The following is a 10,867-nucleotide window of genomic DNA, read 5'->3' as shown; positions in this document are numbered from 1 at the left end:
GTCTCCATGTTTAGGTGATTTTCTCTCCTTTCACAAAGCCCGGATGACTTTCCCCCAATCACAAAGCCTGGATGCTGCCGTGTGGTCATTACACCTTTGCGTGTCATCCACTTACAGTAATGGGAGAAAGTTCAAAACTGCTGGATATGTTGACAATGAAGACATCACTCCCACAAGAATAATGCGATGGATACACTAGCCTGAGTGGAATAACTGCTGCATCCATGTTCCTTAAGGACACACAGAGAGTGGTCGTGTGGAGACCAAGTGGGCCTAGGGGGTTTAGACACCAGAAGAAAACTAAAATAACAATATATGGGTAGAAGAGTTGTGGAATCTAGCTTTGGTAAAAAGATGTCAAGCAAGTTCCCACAGGATGTGTAAGATTATTTTTTTTGGGGGGGGGGGTGTTAAGTAGAGGGGATGGTGAGGTATGTTATTGTGACAGGAAAATAAAATGGAGGTTATATGTGCGTGGTGTGCCTGAGAAAATAAACAATCCACAAATGAATGAATGAATGGATGGGTGGTGAGAGGGTGCTACTACAGAGGGAGAACTCCAAAGAGAGTCAAAGAAAAGTGATGAGTGAGTGAGTGAGTGAATGAGTGATGGTACATGCTGAGAAGGGGAAACTAGAGGATGCTTGACACAGAAGACACAGAGGTACTGTGTGGTGCAGAGAGATGTTGTCCTGCTGAGCTTGACTGGCACGTTGAGTGTTGAGGTAAAGGCAGGTCATTGTCTGGTCCTTGCAGAGAGGAGATGTGGCTCACCTCGATACCCAGAGGCTCACTGGGGGCCAGCCTAAGCATACATGGTCAGCTGGAGCCACTGTGTATGCACAGAAAGAAAGAACATGTTTTAATGTTTATTACATGACATTTATTCATTTAGCAGACACTTTTATCCAAAGCGACTTACAAAATGAGGAATAACATTTAAGCTACAATGCAGAGGAGACTTTAGGTAACAATAAAGGAATGCAACAATAATTATTACTATTCAGAGGGGACCTTAGGTATCAATAAATACTACAACCAGAATACTAACCATAATTCTATTGTCTGCTATGTAAAACCTAATCTAGAGTGTTTACTCTATGTATGGTGGTGTTCTCACCTCAAGGACACTGAGCCTGATCGTGCCATCTCCATCCTGGTCAAAGGCCTGGAATGCCCCTGAAAAGGTGAGAAAAGGTGTATGCATCAGGCTCAAGGCAGGGGTTCAATCTGGCTAACAATCCTTAGGGGCTTAAGTGGCAGGCAAGTGCAAAGTCTATCAATAAGCAAAGTTCTCGTGCATGAACTATAGTTTTGATCTAACTCATTAATGTTTGCGGGTGAGGTCTTACCCATGATGTTAAATTAGCTAATCGATTTTGTCTAATTATTAAGTTTGCTTTATTTTGACTTAATACTTAATACATCCTTTATTATGCACCGCAAGATGTTCTTTTCTAGGGTCTTCTACAGAACCTAGAGTGTGTGTAACAATAAAAAAAGTATTAGGACTCAAACAGGCTGCCTGCTGTCCAGCAGATGTGACCGCCCCTGGCTCACACTTACTGAACATCCCCTCCAGCCGCACCAGACAGCTAACAAAGCTGTCAAAGTCGATGTTCATGTTCTCATTGGCATAGCGCATGGTGATGATGTCATACAGCTGATTGTTGAGACGGAAGCCTGAATGGGATACAAAACGTATGACTGTACAACGACAAAGTCCATTAGAGTCCGTTTGCTGCCAGCCTCTTAAGGTTATATACTATTATTGTTTAAGGTGTGAGTGGAGTGGAGGGAAACGTTTCGAAATACCAGTCTGGTCTAACCTGCGTCATTCACAGCATTTCTCATCTCATAACTGTTGACGCTTCCAGTCTGTTCACTGTCATAATGCTTAAAGATTCCCTACAAATGCAAAATAACAATTATGATGAGTGAAACCAGAGACTCCAAAGACTCCATATGAGTGAGCAGCTGCTAGACACATACATACCTGCCATTGCTTAATTTTGTTCCACAGATGCCTAAACTCCTGTAGGTTAAGTCTGCCTGTCCCATCCATCTGAATAGAGATGGTTAAGAGACAAAACCATTAAGCCAATCACAGATAAGAGGTGCAACAGGATTATTCGTCTGCCAAGCACAACTGAGATGTTGATTCATCTGGAAGTTTATGTGTTTTCTTCAGTTTTATTAGTCTCATCAGTAGCACCAGCGTAGTATGCTCTGACTGTGCAGACAGTCTCATTGTAATAGAGTATCTGCGCAGATAAAGCTAGCTGATGTTCTCGATACAAAGGATACGTCCATGAGGGCAATCATGCTCCGGCAGCTCTCCAGACTAAAGCCCTCTGTGTTCATTTCTTTATCTGTTAGCAGAGAATGACAGAGAAAAGAGAGAAGCGAAGGTGGAGAGTTTAACAATACGTGGAATCACATTAGCATAGCATTTAACAAGGAATCATCTTACTCACGTTTGGAAACAACCCTGTTCAGGACATTCTTCAGCTCATTGGCTGAGATCTCCATTTCCTGTGAGGTGGAAGGACATAGCACATTTGTGTATTTGAAGACCGTGCACCGCAGATGGCATCTCGTCCATCTAGGAGTACTGAGTGTAGGTACTGTATGATAGCTACAGAAATGAAGTAACCACTTGCCCCATCTCCACCATACTCACACTCACAGTCCCCCCTGCACTCACTGGTTTCCATGTACTCACATCCCCCGCAATTTGCTGGAAGATGGTCCGGAACTGTTGGTCCTCCTCACTCTCCTCACCTGCGGAGGCTGGGGCTGGCTGCAGGGCACGTGAGAAGGAGACATACAGAAATAGTGAGATGTCATGCTCAGCATGCTTTTTCCTTCATTATGAGAGTCTAGAGGTATTTTAATGGTTTGTGGACATAAATGTACACTTTTCCAATGTTGTTTTTGCTATATTTGTTTTGACATGTTTTATGTTTTTTTTTCCATGAATTTGGTCCAGGGATACACCCCAATGAACTCCACATTTTAATGAGGATATTTAAAAGCCTTGGTTATATTTAATTCTTCAAGGATATATATCAGCAAAGATTCTAAGTGTATGGAGGTACTTACCACCGGATGGTCAGCCTCGATCCTGTTCTCTATCTCCCTAAGTAGAGATCAATGAAAACAGTGATCATCATAATAACCCACATGGGTTCAAAAGCACCTGGACCACAACACCATGTGAGAGTGTCCTTCCACAACAATTGTAATTTACTACTACTTTTAGTCTACTTCAATGTCAACTTCAAATCACAACACCTACCTTATCTTATACAGAACTGTGAAGAAAAGCTCATTTGTTAGCATATTTAAAGATATTTTTTTTTATCCTGAAGACTTATTTTCCTTTGAATTCAGCCTTTTCTCTTGTAGCATTCTTGTTTCTGTTGGTTGTCTCAGTTGACAGTCCACTCTGCCAACAGTGGTTCACTTACAGTAGTGGACCGTAAACATTTCTTCCATGCTGAGATGTTGGCAATTCCTCAGTAAGAAAATGCTACTAAACACCAATTGCTCTATTACTGAGGAATTGATAGAAGCCTTGATCTGTGTCTTCCCAAGAATCCTGACATTGGAAGCACTTCACTGGTGAATGAATCCACAGTAGCTCATTTCTTCATTCGTCTGGGGCAATTTGGGTGTGCCCAGATGAAAATTCAATACTGAAAGAGAATGTTTACCAGATCGTGCCCAAATCTGAAGTCGCTTGTCCTAAAAAAGATTCCATTACAGCTTCGAACTGGGGTCGATTTCTTCCAGGTCTACAAATCAAATCGCCGTTAAAATGGTTTGTCCTTGGTGGTTTTGTCCCCACCCCCACACACCCAATCGAAGCATCCTTTACCCGCACTCTTCCCCTATTCAACCCACTTTGTTTTCCTCGCCTCTCCTCCCACCCTCAAAGACACAAAGTTCTACTCCATAGACATAACTTATTAATTACAAATCTGCTATATACACCATGACATTATAACTAGCCTATGATATACATGAATGATCAACATGAATATACATTAATAAATGCACAGAAATCTGAAAGCATTGAACACTTCAAAACACCCCAGCACAGCAAGACACCTAGATAAAATCTCCTCATCAGTGCCATTAAAAGCCAAAGATAGTCATCGTTTACCCATAATGCTCCCTTCTCCCCCACTCACTCAGAGGTGTTCCTTTTTTCAGAGAAGACACGGAGGATGAACTCGCCCTCCTGGTGGGGTTCATAGGTGGAAGGCACAATCACATACTCCCCAGGACTCAGTCTAAAACGCTGGGTCACCTCCCTCAGGTTGATGTAAGACTTGCAGCGAGCCTTCGAGGAGTTGAACAGGAAAAACTCCTTCTGCATATGCTGTTTATTTCCATGCATCTAGCACAGGGTTGGATGACAGCAGGGGAGTTTGTGATTTACAGTGCAGATACAGAGTAAACCGGTCATGAAGTAATGTAATTAATAAGATAAAGAATGGCGTGACACTAAACAGTATGGTGCAGGCATATGCATACAATGAGGCAGCCGTGACACTGGGCAGGTCTCACAACATGTTGATGGTCTCAGACAAAATACTATACCTCCTTTGGCACCTATGGAGACAGGGAGTACAAACATTTCAAAGTCTTTATTTAGTCTGAATATCCAATCCTGCGCTTATTTCTTGGAAGGAAAAAAAATAGTGATCAGTTGACAGGAACAGCACCTCATAGATGGCAAATCCTATGGTGAACAAGTTAGCACCCATCTTGCGTTCTTTTCGACGGTTCTTCTGCATCAAGGCCACAACGAATGAGCAGGCCATCTCATTGTCCTCCGGGTCATCATCCTCCTCCAAGAGGCGCAGGCGGTACTGGGGATTGGTCCAGAAAGTATCTAAACAGGAACATCAATTAGCATAGACATCTATATGTGGTTGAGGCAGGCTACACCAGGCGCATAACTGAAACGTTCCATTCACGGAGCGTAAAAGTAGTTTTAAAAAGACTAGTCTAATGCTCTTTCACGTTTGGTGTAGCCAGGTTCAATGATTATAGTGGAAGCTAATAGGCCTGGTATAGTCCTGCGTCTGTGTCTCACGCATCATCACTGCGCCATGCGGAGGAGTGTGTGTGTGTGTGTGTGTGTGTGTGTGTGTGTGTGTGTGTGTGTGTGTGTGTGTGTGTGTGTGTGGGGGGGGGGGGGGGGGGGGGGGGTGTGCCTCTCGATAATTGTGACACATGTATTTGACGCGCGCAAATGTGCATGGAGGAGTATACCACCTCCTTAATTGCAGCGGAATGCTTCAGTTGCGTGCCTGGAGTAGCCTGCCTGTAAGGTTTACTAAAGCTTCACATGTTAAATTGTGCTGTAAGGGGACTGGGGATGTGTTGGTCCAATTTAAATGTGAAGAATATAAACATAAAGTTTGATTCAACTAGGACGGCAGAAAATGCTATTTAAAAACTACAGTATTGAACTTCAGTCTATCCCTGTTTATGCACTTGTTTTTACCTGGGTAGTTTCTACAGCCGCCTGCTGAACACCCCCGCACCCAGCGGCCCTCGTTTACAGACACTGTCCACTTGTGGATCTTGTCGTCTTCCAGAGCATCAGGGGTGAGATTACAGATCTCAATCTTGGTGTAATTCTTCTTGAAATCTTCAAATGACATCCTAAGTAACAAAAAGATGTTCAAATATAATGAATAATTTATCTTAAATGGTTAAGTATACATTTTCAGTGTATTCATATGTATATGTGCATGCCTAAATGTTTGAATGAAATTGTTTGCTACATAGTCCAGCTTGAACTTATTAAATTCAACATGGACGTACAGTATATTTGAATATACTATTTCACATCTTGCTCACCAGAATTCTCCATCCTCAGCGTTCTGATGCTGAAGTTTCTCCTTCTCAGCCTTAGGGATGGTGGTCCACTCCTTAGAGCTAAAATGACATAAAATGACTATGATGTAGACATAACAGTAGAAATAGTCAACTTTAGAACCTTTAACTTAACAAAAATTCTTTGATGACTTACTTGTCACTCCAAGGCCCATTCCACTCCACCTGACCCCAAGGGTTGCGGAGACGCACCAGACGTACCTTGGAATCCTTGTGCTGGGACGGCTTACACTGAAAAAATAAATAAACATTGGCACAACGTATAACTCATGCTACATGAAAATATATGTCATGATTAGTGATGCACAGCAAAAAAAGGTATTGCTGAAACAGCCTCACAACACAAATCAATGCATATTAGGAAATGTATTTGCCATTATTCTCAATACCATCTAATGCACTCCCAATTAACTCCCAGAAATTAAAAAAATGTTACCTCCTCAACAGCTGTCACAGAGTAAGCATGTCCTTTGACAAGTCCTGTCACCGTGCGTGTCTCAAAGCGAGCAGGAACCAGGGACTGGAAAAAACACACATCACTTTTACTCCTCTACACCTGTGCTATCCATCTGTGCCTGTTACATCGATGCCACCCAACTGAGCAGAAAACATATTATTTAGCTGTAGGCTAAAGAACGTGTCGGAACACAGTGGTTACAGAAACACTCTTACATCGATGGAGCAACCCATGAGGGAGCCCCTCTCCAGAGCCTTATTCATGATCTTGTAGAGCTCCTTTGGGGCCTCCTTCAGCTCATAGAATTCTGTCACTCCTCCAGTGAAGTCCTCCATGGCCTCTGTGGTGTTTCCTCCTTTGAGAGCCTCATAGGAGCCATGCAGCCTGCATAAAGGAGACAGGATATACTTTGATTGTAGATAAATTTGTGAACTACCCCTCAACATACTCATATGCGCTATTGTCATGCGCTATATATAACATGCGCTATTGTCACTATGAGAAATATAAGATCGCCATATTCAGCAGAGACTGATTTTGGATGAATATGAATAGATAACTACTAAAGCCATCCTTACACCAGAAGACTTGACCTTTCAAAAGTCTTTCAAGAATCTTTCCCAAATCTTGTCAAAGGCTTCTGATGTATGGGTTGCTTACATGTAATTCTATGAATACATAACAACTAAGTGTAATTCTATGAACAGATAATGACTAAGTTTAATTCTATGAACAGATAACAACTAAGTGTAATTCTATGAACAGATAACAACTGTGTAATTCTTTGTTATTTTTCATCTGGGGAAAGCTCACTTGGCATAGGCCTTCTCCAAGAGAGCACTCCAAAACTCATTCCTTTCAGCAGACTTGGTGAACACCAGCTGACCGTTGAAGGTGGGGATGCGGTCATCGATGACAACATCCACCCAATCACCATACCTCCAGAACTATAGCAAACATAGGAGGTGGAAAAATGATGAAACTAAAAGAGTAGATCAAGAGGAGGTCATTCCATCACCAAGGAATGCAGTCAGTGGCCAGCACTCACCTGGAAATGGAAGATTCCAGCATAGTTATCACTGAAACTTTGGTCTTGTGGGACAACTCTGTAAAGCAGCTTTTCATTGAGTGTCAGAGAAGCAATGGCAGCCAACAGCCAGCAGTCACCTATTCACACAGTGGAAACATGGAAAGACCTGAAAATTGTTCACAGCTGAGCTGACAACATTTCTCTCCCCAAACATACAATCGGTCAAAAGCTTTCATATTTCATATCTGGACTGCTTTTGCTGTGATTGTCAAAGGAACACTACCCTGCTGACATCAGTGTTTTTGTGGACACTAGGACATGTGTCTGTATGGGTGGGTGCTATCTGCTCTGATCTGGGGGACAATGTTCATTTTAGGGTGGGGAGGGGGCAGCATGGCCTGTCCACACCTTTGTCCCCTTAGATGCCTTTTATTTTTCACGCACATGGCAGGAACAATGAGAAGTGCTGCTGGCTAGATTCCCGTCCAGAAGAGTAAGCTGTGTGTGGAGGCCCATGCACAGGGGCCCAGAGTGGGTCTGGCTGGGTCCCATCAACTGCACTGAAGCCTGGCCAGCCTCGGCTGCAGCCTCTACCTCCTGATGACCTGGGTCACTCTAGATTCTGGGCTCCACACCATCCACCTGTCACTCACTATTCTCTTATCAGAGATCAACACACTACAGTACACCTGATCTGGACACTGTTGTAGTGTCTGCACTGTGTGTATGTGTGTGTGTGTGTCTATTACCCAGGTCTCCTTGGCAAATGTCTGTTCTGCTGGCTCCTCCCACTATGAATTGGGGATTGTCACTAATGTCCTGTAAGATCAAAGAAAGCATTAGAAGTGCACAAGTTAATACTTCCAAGAGTTAGCCTACATGAGCCTGACAGTTAAAAATGAGTGACATCATTTGTTTATCATTTGTAGGTGCAAAGTCTGAAAAACCTCCCCATTGACACACAGGTGTGGACATCTGATCTGTTATAGTGATGCTATGTAGATTAAAATAACAAGAAAAAGGGAGATTATTTTAAAAGACCATAATACACCCTAATCTGCTGTGCAAAGTACAGACCACATCAGTACACAAAATAATTAAAGTAAAATATATTTTTTACTTTTAATTAAAATACAGCTCTTTGAAAAAATCATTAAACTGCAGTGCGCCATAATATGATGAACCCTTTGAGTGATAATGATAGTGATGGCTATGATGCAAGTAGATTCTTTGCTTTCCTTATTCATTTTTTGCATTATTTGTACTATACTGTAACACATTTTGCAAAATCTAGCATTCTACATCGACAGTTTAAAAAAGTATTTTGTTAAGTCTTTGTATAGGAAATTAGAGTGAGATATCCACACAATTATCCATGATTAGATTAAAGAAGAATACAAAAATGGCCTTCCACCCAAAATAAAAGCTTTTTCTTAACAGGAATTACACAAGAAATGCCAAAGTACCAACATAAATCCCTCCAAAATTACAATTGAAAACTCAACACATTTTTTTAACTTTCAAACTTTGTGCTTTCACAAGTGGCCAAGGTAGTAACAAAACCATAATACATTTTAGCTGCCATATTCCACTGTTTAGGGAAGTATTTAGATTCAATCTCCAAAAATATTTTCTAGCAGGTTCCTCATGTCATCAGAAAATCCTCCCAAACACATGGGCAAAACTGAAATGTCATGATGTTATGTTTTCATATGGCATTACTTCAACTACAGTAGGAATGCCTAGATCTCCATAAGTATCTAATTCTGTATTGGAAAAAGCTTACGCTGTACAAATCTTCCAGGGAGTGAGAATGATTACTATAGTTCCTTACATTTATATTTATTAATTTAGCAGAAACGTAATGATCTAAATGAGGAGGGGTTTCTCCAGGGAGTGAGAATGATTACTATAGTTCCTTGCTTGATTTCCATCAGCTCCATTTGAGCTCACTAACACTTACATCACAGTTCCCCAACAGGAAAGTTCCCCAAACAGGAAAGCAGCTGGTCTCTCCATGCCCTCCTGTGACCACTATGTATCCCATATATGCCCATCCTACCTTGGGTCTCTTCCAGACGATGTTCTTGACCTTGTTGGACTTGTGACCCAGCTCTTTGTATCCCAAAGATTCCACGGAGGCGGGAAAAGTGTCATCCTCAAACAGGCTCTTCTTTTGGATGCACTCCTGCTTGAGGAGGGTGAAATCCTGTCCACTGAAGCGAAGAGGCTTGCTCAAAGATCCTTCTCCGTCTCTGCGCTCCCGCTCCCGGATCAACCGGTCGCAGAAAAAGCCAGACGGTGTATACGGCATCACGACTCACCTGATGGACTTTTTTTTCCCGTTGCTGATAAAAAACTGGCTTTGGCCAACTCTGGTAAGATCTTAGAAGCCTAAAAATCTCTGGCATAAATCCAAACAGCTAATCTCTGATTGGCTGGCTCTCCTAATGACGTCTCTTCGCACCTGGTTATGGAGTGGACAGTGGACACTGCAACTGGAAGAATGAGACATTCATCTAACACATGTTAACATTCCCTTGGCTCTGCACACACTCCTACACACCCACACATACACACACATACTCTCATACACACACACACACACACACACACACACACACACTGCATGGGCATACATACACACTGTTGGGTTCCCATTGGCCGCTGAACAATGAGGGTTCCCTAATGGTGCCCTCGTGCCAGTATTGTTGGGGGACACAAAGGGGGTGTGAGCCTCGACGCAGAGGCTGCATAGAGTGGGACGGCTTGTGGGATGGCCTGCCTCAGCAGAAGGCATTCAAGCCCTTTAAACCTGTTCTCAATGGAGCTCTGCATTGAGCAGTCTCAGCACAACGCCATCAGGCTAAGCCTGAGAGACAAACCAATGTTTATTCCATTTTAGGCGGGAGAGTGGTGGCATTGGGAATCAGACTCTGAGACTGAGGCATTATCCGCCAGTCAAAATTACACTGCTTTTTTAAGTGGCCCATGAGAGCCATGGATACGCCGAAATGAAGCAGGTCATCCAAATCCGCAATGGCTCTCATCTCATCTGGCCTTTTTTCATGTATAATGAGAGGATGGACACTGGCCATAGTCATGGGGCTGTCTGTCAAGATGTAAAATCACCTGACCAAACCAGTCTATTTGGCATGCTTTTGAAAGTAAAATTCACTACCATGTTGACCATTTGGGCTGAAACATCAGTTCCTGTGTCTATTTCATTGTGTGCTTTGTTAAGTATCACACAAGTCACAGGTCAGTGACCTAACATATTCACTATAACATTTAAATTGCTTTGCATTTCAAAACACTTTCAGTGATCATTTGTAAAGCCATAGTCATTAGTAAAGCCATAGGCATAGTCAGCATTCAAAAGTTTGTTTTGGTAATACGATTTTGTATGCTTTTTAGTATCAAGCCCTAACAGAGAATTTCCTTCATAAGAGCTCTATTTG

At 42.4% G+C, this 10,867-nt stretch overlaps 1 protein-coding gene across 7 annotated transcripts; it reads right to left on the bottom strand.

Annotated features, from left to right (window-relative positions):
* Positions 1 to 148: 148 nt before the first annotated feature.
* Positions 149 to 10,795, bottom strand: capn3a (calpain 3a, (p94)). Of its 7 annotated transcripts, none has more exons than XM_076299466.1 (21): positions 9,469 to 10,795; positions 8,156 to 8,225; positions 7,425 to 7,543; positions 7,190 to 7,323; positions 6,592 to 6,760; positions 6,356 to 6,439; positions 6,056 to 6,150; positions 5,884 to 5,961; positions 5,525 to 5,685; positions 4,737 to 4,906; positions 4,612 to 4,623; positions 4,200 to 4,408; positions 3,106 to 3,142; positions 2,684 to 2,803; positions 2,478 to 2,535; positions 2,308 to 2,372; positions 1,997 to 2,065; positions 1,830 to 1,908; positions 1,567 to 1,707; positions 1,121 to 1,179; positions 149 to 832 (listed from the first exon to the last, which is right to left on the bottom strand). In XM_076299466.1, the coding sequence occupies exons 1-21, from the start codon at positions 9,718 to 9,720 to the stop codon at positions 806 to 808; spliced, it is 2,208 nt and encodes a 735-aa protein (XP_076155581.1). In that variant the 5' UTR covers positions 9,721 to 10,795; the 3' UTR covers positions 149 to 805. The 7 variants fall into 7 exon arrangements, with proteins under 7 accessions (XP_076155581.1, XP_076155583.1, XP_076155582.1 ...); XM_076299468.1 differs by having other exon boundaries at positions 1,567 to 1,683; XM_076299467.1 differs by having other exon boundaries at positions 2,690 to 2,803.
* Between the last annotated feature and the right edge of the window lie 72 nt (positions 10,796 to 10,867).

This window comes from Alosa pseudoharengus, unplaced genomic scaffold (genome assembly GCF_046254945.1).
Source record: "Alosa pseudoharengus isolate Yale_2024_CS ecotype anadromous, Long Island Sound unplaced genomic scaffold, YU_APseudo_1.1 YU_APseudo_1.1_scf_22, whole genome shotgun sequence".
Classification (NCBI taxonomy): Eukaryota; Metazoa; Chordata; class Actinopteri; order Clupeiformes; family Clupeidae; genus Alosa; species Alosa pseudoharengus.
The sequence above is the reverse complement of the archived record's forward strand: the minus strand, read 5'-3'. Positions and strand labels throughout refer to the sequence as shown.

Bases quoted from the DNA above. Each gene is read 5' to 3' on its own strand.
- capn3a (XM_076299466.1), bottom strand. From the start codon at position 9,720: ATGCCGTATACACCGTCTGGCTTTTTCTGCGACCGGTTGATCCGGGAG. The intron at 6,440-6,591 runs GTAAGAGTGTTT...TGTTTTTTCCAG, and splicing joins TCATGGGTTGCTCCATCGAT to TCCCTGGTTCCTGCTCGCTT. The intron at 1,180-1,566 runs GTAAGTGTGAGC...TCACCTTTTCAG, and splicing joins GCGGCTGGAGGGGATGTTCA to GGGCATTCCAGGCCTTTGAC.